Below are 22,442 nucleotides of genomic sequence, written 5' to 3' on the forward strand. Positions count from 1 at the left end.
CTCTAAGAATGAATAATGAGATTTTCATCCACATTCTTCTGTAAAAAACAGAAGCCCAGTTTTTAAGTCTATGTCGAAATAGTATACGTTTCCATGAATCCTTAGAGCACTCATTTTTTAATCTTCAAAAAGTTTCGGGCATTTCGCCTTCCATTTAGCAAACGAGCGTTATATAAGAAAAAAGTACAATTTTCACTGAGGATTTTATTTCAAGCTCCAACACTCACTTCATTAGCTTTTTCATCCTAAAAGTTGGAATACGCAACAGTGGTGTGTTCATAGATCTACGTAAGTAGCTTTAGATTAGTTAAGGATAGATGACCTCACACGTTTGCTCAAAGTTACAATTTCCAGAAATCGAAATAAACACACTACTTAGTTACAAATCGGTACCATATTTCTTAAATTAAAAACTTAAAAAGAACAATCACATGCAATAAATATTGTCAGCATCGTTTATGTACAAATAACTTAATTGTTTTTAGAAAAAAAAAAAACAGATATATGAACGAAGAATATTCCTTTCAACAAATTCTCCTCAGATTCTACAGTTAATTATCCAAACTTAGAATTTCAGTGGCCAGGATTAAGACAAATACATCATTTAAAACCATAGCATTTGAACCTAGGATCATAAGCAGAGATGGAGGGCGGCTAAAAGTGAAATCCAGGAAGCGCACTGCGTCCTATTTGAAAAACGTCAACTAGATTTACCTACATTCCAGAAATGAAATTCACTCCGGAACTCAAACCCAGTACCGTTCGCTCCAAACAACCAATACAAAAATGAATTTCGGATTGTTTGTAAAATAATATAAAATTGTTAGTTACGGTGATTAATATGTAATATTAACTTAAATAAGTTAATACGTAAAACGAAACTGGAAGATTAATGAATAGGGTAGATATAGATAACATAAAGTCAAGGAGGAATAATAATCCAATTACAAATCAGAATAAATATCTCGTCAAGGGCTACGTAACACGACATGATATTAGCTATTTATTCAAACACATAAGCATTGGCACAAGGAGGCACCAAATATATATGCACCACATAAACCATTCGATTTGTGTGAGAACTGGGATACTGCCCGAGTGCCAAAACCGAAGCAGATGGTTCTCTTAGGGGGCCACACCCGGAGCCTTCGACCTAACGGTCTGATCCACAAGGCAGTGGAGCAACGTCAGGATGCAGTCCCATGGTAGCCGATGACCAATAATTGGTTCGTACGCCATTTGTTCCTTTAAGATACTGGAGTCCATGTGCACCATTGGTTTGGAATCAGGGTTTTCCAACTCCCCTAGGTGAACTCTCCGTGTCCATCAACCCCGTTAAAGCGCCGGACATTCGCTTTTCGTCCTCTCAATTTCGTAAACAACACCCCCCTCCGCGAGAAGGTAGTGAGTAGGACTTCCTTGGCAGTGGTTGTATGCACGTGGTCATGTGAGAGCATTTCGAGAGGAAGAGCTGACTCTCCCCACTCTCGACCGTACCAGGCATTTGGGGACCAACACTATCTGATCTATTAATGTGAATACCTCAAGCTTATAAATCGTTGGTATTCACTCCGAAACTCCAACCGAGTACCGTTCGCTTCAAACGCCATCGAGTTGTGGACTTAGCTACTGAGTCCGGATAGCCACTAGCTTGTGCAATGGGGTGAAGTCCCCGAGAGCACACCGACCCTGGGATGCGGGTACATCCAGTTGACGAGCCTCAAGTAGGACGAAACGCGCATCCTCGATTCCACTTTTAGCCACTATTCATCTCTGCTTATAATGCCTGTGATTTAAGGAAATATGGGGGCGGTCCGCACATGATGCACATATACCAACAAGAGACTGATCAATTTAAGTCTTAAACATCAATGGGATGATTCAAAAAAAAAGTACAAAAGTGAACTTTAAACGTTTTATTATTCACCATTTGACCTATCAAACTAGATACAACAGTCGTCTTTTTTCGAATACTGATGAACTATAGGTCCAAACACAAAGGGTAATTTGTGGAGATATGTTAGCGTTTAATTACAAACGGCTATCAGCTAGAAAACTATTGTACACCTTGGAGGATTAGACAACTACTTTATTCCGAACTAAGTCAAAACAAATGTTCAGAGACTAAAATTTCATTGTAAACCATCACGAAAACTACATATACTCTGCTAAGATGACTTGGTAAAATACAACTGACCAACTGAAAAACAAATAAGTTAAAAGAATTATACAGTAAATTTAAAAATAAAAACAAATTCTGATGATCCAAAAAATTTATTTATCAGGTATTTAGATAAAAAATAGTCAAATGTACTTAGGACTGAGAAGAATCTATAGTTTATTTTTTAGGATGCAATTTAGGTGGATAATAGTTTTCTTTCATGTTCTTTCATGTTCATCTAAATAACGATAAACTCGACGAAGTTTTTCTTTGCGTTTTTTATGTTTTGTTATATGTTTTACAGCCTCTGTTTGGTTTGATAATATTGTTGAATGTACTGAATTCAAGCGTTTAGCGTGACTTAATAGACGCCAAGGTTTTTTGACTGTACCATCTTCTAAGATAAATTGTGTTGTCCCACTACTAATGCATGATAAATTGCTAACAGTCTCAACTGAGCCAACAGTACTCCAAGATGCATTCGATGATACCTCATCGTCGATCTTTGACTTCTCTATGTTAGAACGTAAAATAGGTATCTGCTTATGAGATTTAATAAGTTCGCGTGCAGGTTGATCCTTTATGAAGATAAAAATATCAGAGTACAGGGATATATTATTTAAATAGTAAAATAACAATTAGTGTATAAATCAATAACTTTAGAATAAGGATTCAGTTTCCATTAGAGACAACAAAGATTGCCATTTTCAATATGAAAGAAGAATCTTTTTTCTAGTTTACTTGTCTTTGTACACTTGATTTAAAGGTTTTAAAAAATCACAGAGCAATTACCGCTGTTTTTGATCCCTGCATATACTTAATAAATAGCCATGTCATTCAGGGTCTCTAACCATCGGTTGCTATCATCTCGCGGTCCCCAACCAGGTAGTCTACACCTACCAACATAGTTCAGTCCACTAGTCAGTGACTTCATGGATTTGTGCTATGTTTTGGTCTGGCCGCCCCTAGCTTTCTTCCAACCTACTCCTATACCACTGAACATCGCATGTCGAGGCAGTCGGTGGTTGGGCATACGTAACACGTGTCCCAGCCATCTCAACTGATGAAGCTTCACTACTTCATCAATGGATTTGCTATCCTAACAACTACATTACTTAATCGATGGTCCCAGGATATACGAGCAATGTTTCGAAGACACCTAAGATTGAATGCTAGTAACCTACGAATATCCTCTACTCTTACCGGCCATGTTTCACTGCCATAAATTAGGATGGAACGAACTGCTGCACAGTAAACACGTCCTTTGGTTGATAGACGGATATCTCGCCTACGCCATAAATGACGCAAGTTGGCAAGAGCTAGTCGAGCCTTCTGTATCCGTGCTGAGATTTCGTCACACACCAGACCACAAGGGCTGATGAGACTTCCAAGATAAATGAAGCGGTCGACACGCTCAACTACTTCACTCCCTATCATTAGTTCCGGTGTCGATGCAACCCAATCCTGAAGCAACATTTTACATTTCGAGGGAGAGAATCGCATCCCGAACATGCTTGTATTGTGGTCAGAATACTCTGCATTTTGTCAGCGTCTCCACCAAATAGAGCTATGTCATTGGCATATTCCAAGTCAACAAGTGAACCTCCTGGTAGAAGTTCAACCCCTAGAAATTTAGATGAGGAAAGTGTTATCTCTAAAAGTACGTCGACGACAAAGTTGAACAAGAATGGAGAGAGTGGACAGCCCTGACGAACACCACTTGAGATAATCAATTCTGATGACAGTTCGCCATAAGTTCTCCTCGACCAGTTGTGTTCGAGTAGAGAGCCTTTACAAGGTTAATGTACTTCTTTGGTACTCCTTTCAGTGACAAACACTGCCATAGAACCTCACGATCAACAGAGTCGAATGCCGCCTTAAGGTCGAGAAATACTACGATTGTGGGGCGTCTGAATGTGTGTCTGTGTTCTAGAACCTGACGTAGTGTGAATATCTGGTCTACACAACCACGTCCAGGTCGAAAATCGGCCTGGTTTTCTCTAATCTGCTCTTCACGAGCTTAAGTTAGGCGTCGAAGTATTATTGAAGCTAATATTTTAGACACTATATTAGTCAAACTGATTCCTCTGTGATTGTCACAAAAGGAATTTCGTCCTTTCTTATAGACTGGCACAACCAGTGATTAAGACCACTCAGATGGGATTACGTCCAGTTCCCAGATTCTACCTAAGACCCCAGTTAATCTCGCTGCTAATAATGGACCACCATCCTTAAAAATCTCAGGAGTAAACCTGTCAGGACCTACTGCTTTCCCTCGCTTCAGACTTCCTATAGCTTTTTCAACTTCATAAAGAGTCGGAGGACCTAAATTAACTTGCCATTCAAGTTGACTGGGGATCGTGGGAAACCGAAGTGTGGCTGAAGGCCAGTTGGACTGATCCCTAAAGTGTTCTGCCCATCGATCCAATCTCCTGGATTGAGAATGTATAATATGTCCATCTTTCTCTGAGATTGTTTCGCTAACAGTCGGGTTCCTAATACCGGTTTCCTTAACGAGTCTGAACAATTTTCTGCTATTACCTATTGCCGCTGCCTTTTCCATCTCTCTTGCTTTCGCTACCCACTACTGTTCGCGATCATTGCGTAGGCTTCTTGTCAGCTTGAGCTTAAGCTGACTCCGCTTTTCGTTATGTTCACGAGAAGCAGAATCTGGGCTTCCAGATACACGAAGTGTGAATCGAGTTGGTTCTTTATTTTGACATGGTGAGGTCAAATGAATGACGCCACTCGGATCCTGTATGCGTGTTTCAGAGAGGCAGCACACATCGATGGCGCGAGATTCTAAAGTCCTAGCTAAGGAAGCTTATTGTCCTATTTGGCACAGTGTTCGGACGTTATAAGCTCCAACATGAAGTTTAGAGCGTGGTTTCAGGAGACCAGGAATAACGTTCCGCGTACTCGAATCGTTTGCCCTAGCGGTGCGTGAGAAGGGTTAGTCGGGGAGATAAGAGTGGTATTAAGAGGTATAGGAAGGATTTGAATGTGACCAACTTGGTCTCGTGTGCTTTTACGGGTATGAGGGTTGGTGTCACTTCCCAAATGCCCACACCGTGGAAGGGTATTTCTTGAGGAACCTGAAAAGGAAGTCGGATTAATGTTGGCCTTAACGACCTGGGAGCGTGACCACAGAGCCCAGGGGGCAACTGCTTGAGGCCGGTCGCGCGCGGCCTTTGTGTGGGAGGTTTTTGACGTGTTAGCTCCGTTCTTTAAAGGGCCATACCGCCGGAGACGGAAATCCGTGAGATAACGTGAGGTGTGATATTTTTAGGGTCGACCTTTTCTAACCCCTTCCTCCCTTGTGAGAAGGCAGCATCGCTGCAGATGCTGGTTGTTCGAGGGAAACACCTTACTGCTGTCACACCCCTCTACAGTCAGCAGTACGACTTCGCCCTCAGACCTTGAGTTGCTGCTTTTAGTCTTACCGTTCTCCAATCGACCTGCCCGGCATGGTAGAACCTACAGGAACATATGTTCCAGCCAATATAGCTCGGTTGGGTCATCACGATAGGCAAGCCAGACCACCGCGTCAAGGTAGCAGCTACGGTCGGGGTAAACCCCTTGAAAAAACACTGGTTTGTATCGAGAACACAACATACTATTATATTCATATTCCGTCAAACATTCAGGAAACTGTTTATATTACTTTGTGATTTTATTCTTGAAAATCGGAATTTCTGCTTATAAATACCAAATATTTCCACGCGAACAGTCTTTATTTTTACCGTTATCAAAGACGCTTCTATCCCATTTTCTGATTACTCTGTTATTAAGCTAATTTTTTAACTAACTTACAAGAGCATTGCCCCGGCTGCCTGCTCATTACCACTTTAAATAGTTACCTCAATAAATATTATAAGTACGGATTATATGGAACTAGGAGAATACGATGCTGCATGCGACCAATAAAATAAAAGTTATGATTGATTCACTCCATAGATGTTGTATTAATACTATACAAGGTTTCAGTTTAAACTGATAGCTAGCAAATGTGTTTCTTATGATCTAAGTGAAATTAAGCATACCAAAACATTAACGCTTGAGCAGATAAAGCTTTCTGTTGACGTGACGCAATTAGCATACATATCTAAACAAACCTGTTTAAACGCCAATCGATCAAATTCAGTGATAACTTCATCAACACATTGACTAGACGCTCGTTTCTGTTTTTCATCTAATCGTTTAAGAAACCGTTCAGCTTTAGATTGATCAGGAAAATAACCAACCCCGCAGGGTAAACTATCATTTCGCCCAAGTGATTGAAAATCAAGAGGATCAATTGTGTTTGGAGGAGGATGACAGTACAAAAGTCGACCCTGTTTATAAGAGTAAAATAAAACAAATGATTTATACAGTTTAATTACATCGTAGGTATATAGATTAGACAATTATCCGTAAGATGATATTCACTCACTATTATTATTACTATTATTACAATTATCACACATAACTCATCATTGTTTATCGTGACTATTATTTGTTCACTCTATTGACTGTGTAGATCATACATCTATTTTGCAATTACCAAAAAAAAAAAAACAAATTAGTTAAATTACTCTACCTTCAGAACTAAGATTCAGGTTTACACACGCTTTCACATAGTTAGATTTAAGCAAACAGATAACACCACTAGTTCTCAATACAAAATGCATGGTCCGAAGATCCAATGTTCATGAACCTAAACCTGGTTGTCAATTTGCCCCAAATTAAATCAAGTTTTCATTCTTCATAGATAAATATAGATTAATATACTGTAGAATACATACAAATGAAGTTTCAGAATAAACGATAAAGTCGACTATAAATCTTTAATAACATCTTCATAACATTTAAGATTGAAAATATACACCATACACAAATACATTAGAAAGGAAGTGTGACAGGTTGCTCTTCTTAATCCTCTCCTTTTAATGAGTCAAATAAATGTAGGAAATCCGGATGACCAACTTACCTTTACATAATCTTTTAAAATGATTCTTGCAGAACGATCATAATTTGGATTCCCTTTAGCTGTCATAAAACCATGCATAACTAAAGGATTGGAAGAAAAACAAAGATATCAACAAATAAACTTTTATAGACATGGAAGGATATTTCCGATATATATATGGAGAAATATAAGAATATAATTTCCTAACCCGTTTACCCAATTCAGTTTGTAAAGTATGTCTAAACATCATACGATAAATCTGACTCTAAGCCTGGTTGCATCAACATTTGTACCTAATTTCTGAATGAACGGACAGTATAAATGAATCACATGAAATATTATGGCGGAAAAGTATTAAACTTATAAAGAAACTAACATGCGTGAGCAGCTAACAATTCATGTGGTGTCAGGATGCGGTTTAAACTATCATTAACTTGTGCATTTTGAAATTTAAGAAGGTTGATTCCATACATTGTCTCTAAAATATGACGTGGAATTCTTTCACAAACCTTAAATATGAAAAACACAAAAAGGTTTCATGTTAATTAACATAGAGGTTAGTGAAATTCTTGCAATGCAAAAAGATGTAAAGATGAAGTTATCTGAATAAACTACATTTCTGAATACAAACATTAAATAATTACAGCGATTTCTACTTGAACTACTTCAAGTCAGTATGACAACTATGCTGTATACTAGTGGAAGTAGCATCAAAGTATGAAAAAGGGAAATCCAGTTTTAACTTTAACATTTTAAGCAATAGACAAATAAGAACTTAACATAAGAAAAGTACGTCTATACTAAAACAAACTAATAGTGAGACAAGTGAACAAATTTACAAAGTACTAATTACTTCCCATTTCTAAGACTAATACTCCCTATGGAATCTATTACGGCTTTGGTGTAACATATACAAAGTGTTTTCAATTTGTATTACCAACAGAATATAGGAGTGGACACGTTAAAACTAAACCCATGAGTAAAAAGCTCACATGACTAAAAGTTATACAAAATTATGACACAATTTTCAATTGTAGTTTACCCTGTTTTCAAATATTTGACAAGCAAGATTTACAACCTAGTATGTAAATATGTACACGTTTGATAGAACACATCACTTTTAATAACACTACTTAATCCTTATCTTTTGCTAACCATTGTATTAGCTCGGAATTTATCTTGGTTAAGGCGGTTCGAAATTCGATGAATTTAATTTATATAAGGCATTTAGCTACTGATTTTGTCAGTCTTGATGTGAATTTCAATGAGAAACCCAGTTATAAACAAAATCGAAGAATGATTTATTTTCAAGAAAGGCAACACATTTTATCATCTTAAAGCTAGAGCATCATTCTTTGATACAAAATAAGTTACATTTAAGTAATTTCCTCAATACTTACTTTTTTATAATAGTTATCATTATCTCACATAAAAACAGCACATAATTTGGCAAAAATGTGCAACAGTTTGAGTCGATATACTTAATATTAGCACATTTAGAGTACATCAGCAAGAGAAAGGTCAAAGGAGTGAAAATAATGATGATATCAAATAACTAAAGGATTAGAAAAAAAGGTGAAACCTGATATAAAAGTTTTGAAATAATAAAATGACTACGGCAAAGAAGATATACATATTCTCCGAAGAAATGCCTTACAATGAGTCACTAGACGTTAGGAAATTAAACTTTCCACTAATTTGGATATTAAAAGTCTATCTATCTGAAGTTTGTGCTGATGATGTCGTTCAGAAGAACGATGAAAGCTCCACGACCAAACCATCCAGCTCAGAGAACAAAACTCCACCAAAATCATCCACCTGAGCTACAAATCTTTTCCACCATCTCAAGATATTAAAAGTATATCGTTGTTATTAGTGAGACAAACATTGGCTAATTTTACGCTGCTGTAACCTACGTTATGTTACGAAAATCCGCCCACCACAAGTTTCGGTAACCTAACACGGCATAAGTAAAAAATTTATACTTCCCTACCCAACTTAAACAGTTAATTAAAGGTTTCACAGACAAACAGGATGTCTTTAACTCATCAATTCTGATCTACTGCAGCTACTCCTATACCAGCCTCATTTGTGAAAGCCAATAATAAGTGACACATCCTGACCACCTCAGAAGAATTAGCTTTACAGACTTACTGATAGTTATAATAACCGTATGTATTATTATATGATCAACCAACAAGCTAACAGCTTATACTACAAGTTATAAGTATTTGAATGTCTTCAAGTGACGGATAATAATTGTATCACAGGACACTTTTAGTGAAGCTGAGTCCTATAAGCTAGATGGTTTATTCCGATTTCATGATCCCTAAAGACAACATTACCAGACCCCATTTTACTGGGCTATTTATTTTCTGTTCGTTTTCGATGTCTAGGACTGAACTACTTGGAATTCCTACAGGGAATACTAACACTGGGCTCTCAAAACATTTACGTAATGAGTTCAAAATAAAATGCAACTCATTTCTCGAATTCTATCAAAGTACAATCTAATGCTACTATTAGCGGGACATAGAGTGGATTAAAGCATGCTCAATGCATGATTGTTTCGGTGCACGCTGATTGGCTAATTCTTGTCTAATCAGCGTTAGGCAATACTTAGTGAACACTGTAGAAATCTCATGTGGAAAACTATAAATATACTAACGTTTTCCCTATTACTTACTTGCTTCTTCCATATAAATTTGTTATTTGGAATATAATCTCTTTCCTGTTCAACCGTGTTCTGATTTGGGGACTTGTCGAGTGAATCGGTGTCCGAGAATACTAAGCAACAGGAATAGATGGGTCATAACCGTAAGAAAGAGATTATAACAGCTACCATAAGAACCGTGTGAAAACATATTCTTTAAATATGGTATGATACATGGAAAGTTTACTTACTAAACCAACAGGAGCTAAATAATCACGCATCTCATCGATTGATAATATGCCAGCTACAACTAAGTCCGCTCTAGAGTAAGCAAAAGATGGCATCACCAATCCCGGGCAATCGCAAAGTATCAAGTCTGATCGGACATAAATGGTCTAAAAGCCAAGAAAAGAAATTACTTCATTCATAACATCAAAATAATGAATTTTTCTGTCACCGCGGATAAAAATGAGCATAAAACATCTACCTGGAAATGTTTGGTTTTCCCAGGTGTAACTGACACCGGAACCTTTTTATGACCTAGTATCGCGTTGAGTGTACTAGATTTCCCAACGTTTGGGTAACCAATGAAGCCAACTGTCAAAGGATCCTTTAATTGACGACTGGAGGGACTGAATTTTTCGGTTAACAAATTTATTAGCTCCTCAACTCCAACAACCTTAGCTCCCGCCTCACCATTTTGTCTACTTAGTAGAAAAAATAAAGATGAAATTACAAACAGGACGTTTTTAACAATATCTTCTCAGATGTACATTGTGAACTAGACTCTTTGGATAAAACTATAAACTGGTTTACAAAGGAGCGTACTGAATTCCAATTTTCGTGTAGACAATAGAACTAAAATACGTGTAAATAACTAGTGAGAGAAGAGGAAATGATTACAGTTCGAAGTAACCTGAGTTGAAGGCAGATACCAGCCTAAGACTAGTGAATTATGAGTTTCTGTAAGACAAGCTACTGAATACTGTGCCAAATTATTTGTGTGAATATAAGCATCATATCAGTTCCCAAACCACACCTCCTGAATATCTAGCTGGTAGAAGAATGAACCAACAGTTTTGTGGTATATAGTTGTTGTCTTCTCGTGACTTTCTATGATGCTAAAGTTTGCCAGATGGATTTATAGCACATAATTCGATTTGATGGAAGACTAAAACTATCACTCACAAGTAACACGAAGATGGAAAATTATGTTCAGTGGTTAGTTTACTTGAAATATTTGTTTCGCACAGCATAGAGACGATGTACATTATAAATGAAGTGACTCGACAATATTACGGTAATACAAAGGAGAGGAAACTCCGCCTGGAGTCCCTCTGGGGGCTACTGCCGGTCCCAAGCCCGGATAAAGGAGGAGGGTTGGGCATGGGGTTAGCGTCCTCATCCCGTAGAAAACTAACTCGCTAAAAAACGCTAACCAGAAAAAATTATTCAAACCTTTTAAACTCTGCCCTGGGAGTCAGAAGGTCTTCATTTAGAAGAATTATGACGCCTCATGATGAAAGCCGAATCCCTTCGGAAGTTACGAGGCCGATGCCCCTTCTGACAACCAGAGTGACCATTTATTTAGGTACATGGATTGTTCGTACAATGTGGGACACCGGAAGAGCCTTCCAAATTGCTGCAGAAATGAGAAGATACAACCTAGAGGTACTTGGGATCAGTGAAACACATTGGACACAAGTTGGACAACAACGACTAACTACAGGAGAGCTCCTGTTATACTCCGGCCATGAAGAAGAAAATGCACCACATACACAAGGAGTTGCATTGATGCTGTCCAAACAAGCGCAAAATGCGCTTATAGGATAGGAATCTCATGGACCAAGGATCATCAAAGCCTCCTTCAAAACAAAGAAAGAGAGCATTTCAATGAACATCATCCAATGCTATGCGCCTACCAACGACTACAATGAAGACGCTAAAGATCAATTCTACAATAGGCTGCAGTCAATCGTCGAGAAGTGCCCAACAAAGGACCTGACCATTCTAATGGGAGATTTCAACGCCAAGGTTGGAACGGACAACACTGGATATGAAGACATCATCGGACGACACGGACTGGGAGAAAGAAACGAAAATGGTGAGAGATTTGCAAATCTATGTGCCTTCAATAAGCTGGTCATAGGCGGCACAATATTCCCACATAAACGCATACACAAAACCACATGGACTTCACCGGATCACTCTACACAAAACCAAATCGACCATATTTGCATCAACAAAACGTTCAGGAGGACTATAGAGGACGTGAGAACCAAGAGAGGAGCTGATATAGCATCAGATCATCACTTGCTGGTCGCCAAGACGAAATTGAAACTCAAGAAACACTGGACAACGGGGCGGACAATATCACAAAAGTTCAATACGGCCTTTCTTCAGGATACTAACAAACTCAACAAATTCAAGATAGACCTCAGCAACAAGTTCCAGGCCTACTCAATGGAGAAGGAACTACTGTGGAGAGCAACTGGAAGGGGATCAAAGAGGCAATCACTTCAACATGCCATGAGGTCCTGGGTCACAAGAAGCACCATCACAAGGAATGGATCACTGTTGATACACTGAATAAGATTCAAGAAAGGAGGAACAAGAAGGCAACAATCAATACCAGCCGAACAAGAGCAGAAAAAGCCAAGACACAAGCTGAATACACAGAAGTAAACAAACAGGTGAAGAGGAGTATCAAAACCGACAAACGTAAATATGTGCATGATTTAGCAACGACGGCGGAAAAGGCTGCAAGAGAAGGAAACATGAGACAATTGTACAACACGACAAAGAAACTCTCTGGAAATCGCCGCAAACCAGAACGACCAGTGAAAAGCAAAGAAGGCAAGGTAATCACCAACATTGAAGAGCAACAAAACAGGTGGGTAGAACACTTCAAAGAACTCTTGAATCGACCAACTCCACTGAACCCACCCAACATCGAAGCAGCACCCATGGACCTCCAAATCAATGTTGGCCCACCAACAATTGAAGAAATCAGCATGGCCATCAAACAAATCAAGAGTGACAAAGCAGCAGGACCGGACAACATCCCAGCAGAGGCACTAAAAGCAGACGTCGCGGCAACTGCAAGGATACTCCACATTCTCTTCAATAAGATTTGGGATGAGGAACAAGTACCAACAGACTGGAAAGAAAGACTTCTGATCAAAATACCGAAGAAAGGCGATCTCAGCAACTGTGATAACTACAGGGGCATCACTATTCTCTCAATACTAGGAAAAGCCTTCAACAGGGTATTGTTAAACAGGATGAAGGACTGTGTAGACGCCCAACTTCGTGACCAACAGGCAGGATTCCGTAAGGATAGATCGTGTACAGACCAAATCGCAACTCTACGGATCATTGTGGAACAATCAATTGAATGGAATTCATCACTCTACATCAACTTCATTGACTACGAAAAGGCATTTGATAGCGTGGACAGAACAACACTATGGAAACTTCTTCGACACTACGGCGTGCCTCAGAAGATAGTCAATATCATACGGAATTCCTATGATGGATTAAACTGCAAAACTGTGCATGGAGGACAGTTGACAAAGTCGTTCGAAGTGAAGACCGGTGTCAGGCAAGGTTGCTTACTCTCACCCTTTCTCTTTCTCCTGGTGATCGACTGGATCATGAAGACGTCAACATCTGAAGGGAAACACGGGATACAATGGACATCTAGGATGCAGTTGGGCGATCTAGACTTCGCAGGTGATCTGGCTCTTCTATCCCAAACGCAACAACAGATGCAGGAGAAGACGACCAGTGTGGCAGCAGCCTCGAGAGCCGTAGGTCTCAACATACACAAAGAGAAAGCAGGATTCTCCGATACAACACAGAATGAACCAATCCAATCACAATTGACGGAGAAGATTTGGAATATGTAAAAACCTTTACGTATTTGGGCAGCATCATTGATGAACAGGGTGGATCTGATGTAGATGTGAAGGCGCGGATCGGTAAAGCAAGAGCAGCATATTTACAACTGAGGAACATCTGGAACTCAAAGCAACTGCCAACCAACACCAAGGTCAGGATTTTCAATACAAATGTCAAGACAGTTTTACTGTATGGGGCAGAAACCTGGAGAACTATGAATGCCATCATCTAGAAAATACAGGTGTTTATTAACAATTGTCTATGCAAAATACTTCAGATCCGTTGGCCGAACACTATTAGCAACAACGTACTGTGGGAGAGAACAAACCAGATCCCAGCGGATGAAGAAATCAGGAAGAAGAGCTGGAAGTGGATAGGACACACATTGAGGAAATCACCCAACTGCGTCAGAAGACAAGCCCTCACTTGGAGTCCTCAAGGCCAAAGGAAAAGAGGGAGACCAAAGAACACATTACGCCGGGAAATGGAGATAAACATGAGAAAAATGAAGAATTGGATGGAACTGGAAAAGAAGGCCCAGGATGGAGTGGGTTGGAGAATGCTGGTCAGCGGCCTATGCTCCATTGGGAGTAACAGGCGTAAGTAGTAGTAAGTACAAAGGCGAGGAAAGACAATGAATAATATAAATGATAGGAAACACGACCGACCATGATTCATATACAATGATACATAAAATGACTGAACTACACCCTAACTTACCAGACTAAACAAAATCTACAGAAGATAGTGTCCCAACTCATTTATACCACCACTTAATAAAGTCAGCCAGACACATATATGCGTCGGTCCACTTAATAAAACTAACAGCTCCGTTATTTATTTACATCAGTGCCAAAAGCAGGAAACTGTTTAATATGAAAGTAACGTAGATATTTGATTCACGAGAAGAGGCAAAGTAGGAGGGAGTTATGCTGGTGAACAATGGATATAACTGTGTTTCAGGAAGAATATGACGAGATCTCATTTTGAACCACTTTGAGAGAAATTCGGGATCGATACGACAGGCTGAACAATAAACTAAAGGTTATCTATGTATACACATCGCATATAATTTGTACTTTAAAATATTGCATATTGAATTAACCTTAATTCATCAATATTTCTAACTTCGTACCACTTTCGTTTCTACAACTTTAACGCAGATTTTCAGAAATAAGTGAAATTAATTGCCTTCATTTCCAACTACACAATAAGGAACCAATGCGTCGTAAGTGAGAAAATCAATAAAAGAAATAGAATGTACCTTATAATAACTTATAATAACATAGTTTATACATAGACGTTTTTACATCTTAGTGGCTAACGTACTTGGATTGAGCAGATGTTTCAGCATCAATAACATCGCATCTAACAGAATTGGAAGAGAACTCGGAAATCGGTTTACTGATTTCTTTTGTATTGATTGTACTATTACAAGGATCACTTTTTTTACAATCCAGTCTATTCGGCAACTGTGTAGTGCATCTGACAACCTTAGGGCTTTCCTCGTTAGTTTCTTCATGAACAGTTACTGTACTGGCCTCACTATCAGTGTCTGACTCGGTTTGACTTTCCTCAGAATTACTCTCGGATTCCAAACTGGTTCCACTAATTATTTTGGTTGAAATATCACAAGGTTGGGTCATATTGGTAGGACTTTGTCCTAGCATCTGTTCACTGGCTAGTACAGCCGACCAAAATATGGCGTTAATACCAATAGTTCTAAAATACTCCGCCCATAAAGCTCTGTAATAAAATTAAAAAAGAAACATCGGAAATCCTAAATGAACACATTCAAAGCAGGAACCAGTTATTCACTATAGAAAGACAGTACAAGAAGATACGTAAACACGAAATAACAACCGTCTGTTGTTCCAAATTAAAGCAATACTTATGTTATTGTTAGCAACCATACATTTGTGATACATAGATCGTAGTATTCTGTAAGTTCAGAAAAAAGCAACTACTGTCATTACGTAAAGTAATTAGCAAAATAAGTTTTTGTAAACTCAGTAGTGCGTTTGTGCAATAACAATATGCCGCCTTCAATAGACAAATGTTTAAAGCAACGGTATCCACATACACTAGTAAAGAGTTGAAAATCATTCTCAAAAGCTTAGTGAGCTTATCAATCAAGCTTGTAGTGATACCCAAATTGAATAACTTAAATGTTTCCTACAAATATCAAGAATCATTACGATAACAAAAGAAAGCATAACATGACACTTGACATATACAACAACTCATTCGGTTTAAATGTGAATTGTAGATTTGATTGAGATAACATTAAATAAGTAATAACAATACAAAAATATGGAATAGTAAAAATTCAAGACAAGCCATATTTGGAAAAACCTTTGAATAGGTAATGAACTAGATTAGTTTTTGTGCATTGTAAATCGGTAAAATTACACATCGTTTTTTAAAGAAGAGACCGAATATACTACCAGTTGTCCTGTAACGTCCCTAAAACTTATAGTCTTATTATCTAGCATTTATAAGTTCTGACACTTAACTCATCCGGCCCCCTGAATGCCCTGGTACGGCCGAGAGTGGGGAGAGTCCGCTCTCCCTCTCGAAATACTCTCACACGGCCACGCGTATACAGCCTCTGCCAGGGAAGTCCTACTCATTGCCTTCTCGTGGCAGGGGTGTTGTTTACGAAAATGAGAGGACGAAAAGCGAATGTCCGGCGCTTTAACCGGATTCCAAATCAATGGTGCACATGGGCTCCAGTATCCTGCAGGAACAAATGGCGTATGAACCCATCGTTGGTCACCGGCTACCATGGGATTGCATCTCCTTACGATGCTCCACTGCCTTGTGGGTTAGACCTTTAGGTCAAAGGCTCGGGGAGTGGCCCCCTAAGATAACCACCTGCTTCGGTTTGGGCACCCGGGCAGTATCACAGCCCACACACAAATTGATGAACTCTTTATGCCTATGGAAATTACCTTTCTCGCTTTGAAAAACAAACAATTGATTCAGATTATTATCATTACAATTATTGTCATTATTAATACTATTATTATTATTACTATTATTGTCATTATTGTTATTATTATTATTATTATTATTATTATTATTATTATTATTTTCCACATTATTCATCCTCTTTTATACTTATACAGCGGCTCATCTTTGGTGGAAATTCGACTCTATCTAAACGTTCTCGAGTCACTGTCCAGTTGAAAATTGTATGTTACCACCGAATACGAGGACTGAAGCAGTTTTTTTGAAACCACGTGCACCATTCAAACTGGCTGCCTTCAACGTTCGCACATTTATGCAGGTCGGACAACAGATAGGGCTGGCTATGTCTTTGGAAAGTCTTAATATTGATGTTTGTTGTCTATCCGAGACCCGTATTCAAGACTCTGGCGAAGTACTACAAATTCGATCTCCATCTGTCACTTCAAAAAGCTTGTTTTACGTGCGCTTATCCGGGGACCCTGTGGCATCTTCGTCTGGTCTTGCAAGCGTTGGTGTCGCACTAAGCGCTAGAGCTGAGGCAGCACTAGTCGATTGGATCCCCATTAACAGTCGGTTATGTGCTGTTAGATTAGAAAGTTCCATCAAAGTGAGAAGAAATCGGCGTGAGAAACGATGTCTTTTCGTCATCTCCGCCTATGCCCCGACAGATTGCAGCCCGGATGCAATCAAGGATGAGTTTTACCACCAGTTATCAGTTCTTCTCCAGAAAGTGCGTTCGACAGATATTGTAGTAGCAGCTGGAGACTTGAATGCGCATGTCGGGCGTCTAAGCACAGAAGAGAGTCGTTCAGGTGGCGTATGGGGACTTGTTGGTCGCAGGACAGATAACGGGGACCGTCTACTGCAACTTTGCACAGACCACAACCTGTTTCTGACTAGCACTAACTTTCGGCACAGTCATCGCCGATGTGCCACCTGGCGTCCTCCCTCTGCATCTCAAGCCTGGACTCAGATTGATCACATCGCGATCAGCTACCGCTGGTGTGGTTGTGTACAAGACTGCCGCTCCTTTTGGAGTACCTATCTGGACTCTGACCATGCATTGGTCTGCGCCAATCTTGCCTTACTTTTCAGTGGCCAACGAAGTGACCACCACCAAAAGATTGATGTTAGCAAGCTGGTTGCAACTTCTGTTGCAAGTAAGTATCGAATCGAGTTAGCTTCTAGGCGAGCTACCATTCCACCGAGAAGTATAGATGAGCATTGGTTGCAATTGCATGACGCCATGAAAAAGGCGGGAACAGTCAGTTGTGGGTTTGCGAAACGTCCCGCTTTTAAGCACTGGGTTTCTTCTGGTTCCTTACAACTCATTGAAGCCCGTTGGTCTACTCCGGGTGACCGTGAGTTTGACCATAAACGAAGGATGTTACGTAAGGAAATTGGGCAAAGCTTGCGTAAGGACCGAGAAGCCTGGTGGTCGAAGCGTGCTAATGAGCTGGAAGCAGCAGCGGCATCTGGTAACTACCGGAAGCTCTTCCAACTCATCCAAGCCACTGGTGGCAAGAAGTCTGGTGTGAGTGAAACAATCTGCGAGGACGATGGGATGCCAATCACTAACATCCATCGACGTCTTGGACGATGGGCAGAATTTTTCGAAGGGCAGTTCAACTGGCCTGCTGCTCCGGCAACATCGGTCAGACTGTCCTGCCCTCCATGGCCGGTGACGACTGATCCACCAAATGAGGAGGAAGTCTGCAAGGAACTCCAACTGTTGAAGCGTTACAAATCACCTGGCCCAGATGACTTACCTCCGGCTCTTTTTAAAGATGGTGGTGACTTTTTGACTAAGGAATTGACGACGTTGTTTACAAAGGTTTGGGAACTAGATAGTGTACCAACGTCATGGAATGAGTCGATAGTTGTCCCTATCTTTAAAAAGGGTTCACGTCGTTCCTGTAACAACTATCGGGGGATAAGTTTACTTCCGATTGCGTCCAAGCTATTGGCTTCCGTCATACTTCGTAGGTTGTTCAAAACTCGAGTAAGATTGACTCGCGAGGAGCAGGCTGGGTTTTGTTCTAGTCGAGGATGTATTGATCATATCTTCACCCTCCGCCAAATGTTAGAACACCGCCATACTTTTCAAAGGCCAACAATCATAGTGTTTCTTGACATCAGGGCTGCCTTTGATTCGTTGGACAGGACTGTTCTCTGGGATTGTCTACTGAAGGGTGTGCCTGAGAAGTTTATTAACATCCTAAAAGCCCTATATAAAAGCACCTCAGGCAGAGTGAGGGCATACAACCACCTCTCTTCGTTGTTCCATTCGAGCAGTGGGGTTAGGCAGGGTTGCCCAATCTCACCATTCCTCTTCAACTTTGCCATCGATGACATTCTGGAAACAGCTCTGATGAATGTAAGTAATGGTGGTGTGGATCTGTTGCCTAGAGAAAGACTTCTCGACCTTGAGTATGCGGACGATATTGTCTTACTGTGCGATAATGCCCAAGGCATGCAATCCGCACTTAATCAGTTGGCAATCAGTGTCCGTAGGTATGGTATGTGCTTTGCACCTTCGAAGTGCAAAGTACTTCTACAAGACTGGCAGGATTCCAATCCTGTACTCACCCTGGATGGTGAGCAGATAGAAGTAGTCGAGAAGTTCGTGTATCTGGGTAGCTGCATAAGTGCTGGTGGGGGTGTGAGTGATGAGATCAATGCACGAATAGTGAAAGCCAGAGCGGTTTATGCCAATCTGGGTCACCTTCGGCGCCTTCGTGATGTTAGTCTGGCTGTAAAAGGTCGGATCTACAACGCGTCGGTGAGAGCAGTTTTGCTCTACGCTTGTGAAACCTGGTCTCTCCGAGTTGAGGACGTTAGACGACTCTCTGTGTTCGATCATCGCTGTCTCCGAAGGATTGCTGACATTCAGTGGCAACACCATGTCAGTAATGCAGAGGTTCGGCATCGTGTGTTCGGGCACAGAGATGATAATTCAATTGGTGTCACCATCTTGAAACACCGACTTCGGTGGCTTGGACATGTTCTACGAATGTCGTCCCAGAGAATTCCACGTCGTACATTATTTGCCGACTCTGGGACTGGATGGAAGAGGCGGAGAGGTGGTCAGTGCATGACATGGTGTCGTGGTATGAAAGCTGCAAAGGACTGACTTCTGTTGGTCCTTCACGACTCCCTGGTTGGGGTCTGAGAGATGGTGCAACACAGTGGCTAGAGACGTTATCAGATATGGCTGAGAATAGAAGCCAGTGGCGATCCTGCTGTAACTTTTATTTACTTTCTTCATAAAAAGTGGTTGTGTCTCCCTTACCTGAAAGATTTCTTCTGATTGTACCTTTTCGTTCCCTCGTTACTACCACACTACCTTACTCCAATCTCTTCGCCATTGTTCTCTTTTTCTTTTGCGCTCCTTAGTTTTTTTCCCCACTTCTCTTCGAATTCTCATTGTTTTGTGTGGCGCATATATATTGGCGCTCTCTTGTACCAATATTCATGTGTTCAAATAATAAAAAGTAAATAATAAATCTTAACTCATCCAATAGTTTTCTTAGAAATATTATTATTTAGGGGAAGGAAAAGTTAGACATCAAGTGTTCGGAAAGTATAACAAATAAAAATTTTGATTTAAGCACTATTTTTGCTTAGAAGTTATCTTATTGTCTTGCGTCTGCTCTGTAAATATTAAATACACTACTAATAAGATTCACTTGAACGTTGTTAATAACTGAACCAAAATGTGTACAAAATTTTAAAGGTCAGATAATGCAGATGAACTAAAAAGATTTTAATTACCGCTAATTCTTTTAGCATATATGACCCAAGAAGACACGATGGATAAACTCACCTTTGTTGATTTGTGAGAAAGTCAGACTTATTAACAAGAACCACAGATGTCTTGTTCGAATCAACTTCATGAACATAACTATCTAAATCACTCGAATAATATAAAAGAGGTTGACGAGCATCGACCACCTGAACAACAACGTCGCTACGTTCCACGACACGCCACAGCTGACGCCAGAACTCCAAATTCCGCTCAAAAGGAGTAAGAACGATGCCGTCTTTTTCTTCAAGCCTACAATACAAATGGTAGTTCAACTTTTCAAGATAATTGGAAAAGGTCAAGTGTTCATAATAAAAGTACCAAAATCATCCCATACATCATGTCCATGAACAGGTTTTTAAATAAGTATGAGTTATCCAGTCATCTACCACGTGAGACCGGGTACATATATGCATCGGTCCAAGTTTCCATACCTCATTTTTTCGGAAACTAAGTTACGCCTGTTTATAATTAAATAAGCATTAACATTAATCATAAACAACAGTAACTAAGTTGCCAACAAAATCTTAGGATAACGTTTCCTATTACTCAACAATGATGGGAATATACCAACCTGATGTTAATAAAAAACAAAGTAACTTTTATCAAGCTTGTTTCTCGGAAAAAAACTACACATTTCTAAGGAAAAAATGACAAATCCTGGTCTATAATAAGATAAACTCACAAAGCCAATGACCGTCTCCATTTCAAGAATTCTTCCTTTTCAAGACTATCCAACGTATCAACTGACATTTCTGGACTCCACTTAGGTCTGTAGGAAGCAAATAAAAATCAAACGGTGGAACCCTTTTATTTGGAAATAATCCTATGCAAAACGATCTGAATATTAATAGGTTACTAAATGAATGAAGAATAAATTTGCTGGATAGTTTTTTTTACCAGTAAGTGACATATCAAATCATGGAAGCTTATCCACCGACTTAGTTATTCTCCAATATCCTTGCAACGCAACATACCTAATGAAACAATTGCACATTATTAGTGATCTTTAGGCATTCAGAAACATGTGTGTCTCTTGCGTCTACTTACCTTAACATACAAAAGCAAAATCGATAGAAAGTTAAACCTCTAAAGACTAAACCAAACAGAATTCTTTTAAGTCAACAACTCATTTCTACTATTCCCCAACAGTAATGAGAAATACTTTGGCAAAGTTAACTTTATCTAACGAGATAGAATTTATGAGACCTGAAACTAGTAAAAACATCAGCAACCAATTAGGTAGATTTTAAAGCAGCTCACATGAATTAAAAAGGTAAACAAACACCCCACTCAACACACACATAAATAAACATTAACTTAACTTCTGGGTATTTTGAGAAAGTCTTTATACATATTCTGGACTTCTGAAATTTTAGAGCGGTCGGCGGGAGATGGTATGCCTATAATTTCGGATGGGGTGAGAAACCTGATGTTCTTTTTCTCTAAAAACGATATGAGGAGGATTAAAAGTCTTACGAGCTTTGAATTCATGATTGGCAAGGTTGGCAATACTAAAGAATTCATCTAAACCTGTTTGTTCTGTGACTGAATGAACAGGTAGACGAGACCAATCCCGATCACTGTTTGTTCGAACTACGTGACGCCCCTTTTTTATAGATATAACTGACTATAAGACTAACTGATCTTTCAGAAAGTTCTGATCCCATATGTTTAACAAGAGAGCGTCCAAGACCATGCTTTCTGCCCATGTAGCGCAGCGACCTGAAATTGCAACTCTCCAAAGGACGAATCTTAAATGTCCTCATGTTTGACAAACGGATCAAGATGTTTTTTTAGGTAAGGACCTAGATATATGATAATAAGGGCAAATAAAAGTTTTGCTAGATAAGTAGGATGAGATCCTATAGTAAATCACTAAGAGTATATCAAGAGTAATGGTGTTTGTTTCAGGAATGACTAGTTCATCGTTGCTCGGATGTTTGGAATAATTCCAATCTTCAGTCTTTAGTAGTAAGAATGAGATTTTACTCGATCT

General features: G+C 39.5%; 1 protein-coding gene across 1 annotated transcript; it reads right to left on the reverse strand.

The window, feature by feature from the left end:
• Positions 1 to 8,628: 8,628 nt before the first annotated feature.
• LSG1 (large subunit GTPase 1) lies at positions 8,629 to 22,189 on the reverse strand. Its single transcript, XM_051209465.1, has 7 exons — positions 22,087 to 22,189; positions 21,923 to 22,052; positions 21,129 to 21,888; positions 20,465 to 20,695; positions 14,995 to 15,411; positions 10,250 to 10,469; positions 8,629 to 10,157 (listed from the first exon to the last, which is right to left on the reverse strand). The coding sequence occupies exons 3-7, from the start codon at positions 21,194 to 21,196 to the stop codon at positions 9,948 to 9,950; spliced, it is 1,146 nt and encodes a 381-aa protein (XP_051074923.1). The 5' UTR covers positions 21,197 to 21,888; positions 21,923 to 22,052; positions 22,087 to 22,189; the 3' UTR covers positions 8,629 to 9,947.
• Positions 22,190 to 22,442: the final 253 nt, after the last annotated feature.

Source organism: Schistosoma haematobium, chromosome 1 (assembly GCF_000699445.3).
Source record: "Schistosoma haematobium chromosome 1, whole genome shotgun sequence".
Classification (NCBI taxonomy): Eukaryota; Metazoa; Platyhelminthes; class Trematoda; order Strigeidida; family Schistosomatidae; genus Schistosoma; species Schistosoma haematobium.

Excerpts from the sequence above, each read along its gene's own strand:
- LSG1 (XM_051209465.1), bottom strand. The coding sequence starts at position 21,196 with ATGTCAGTTGATACGTTGGATAGTCTTGAAAAGGAAGAATTCTTGAAA. Across the intron at positions 20,696-21,128 it reads TGGAGACGGTCATTGGCTTT|GCTTGAAGAAAAAGACGGCA; the intron begins GTGAGTTTATCT and ends TTTGTATTGTAG. Across the intron at positions 10,158-10,249 it reads GGAAAACCAAACATTTCCAG|ACCATTTATGTCCGATCAGA; the intron begins GTAGATGTTTTA and ends CTTGGCTTTTAG.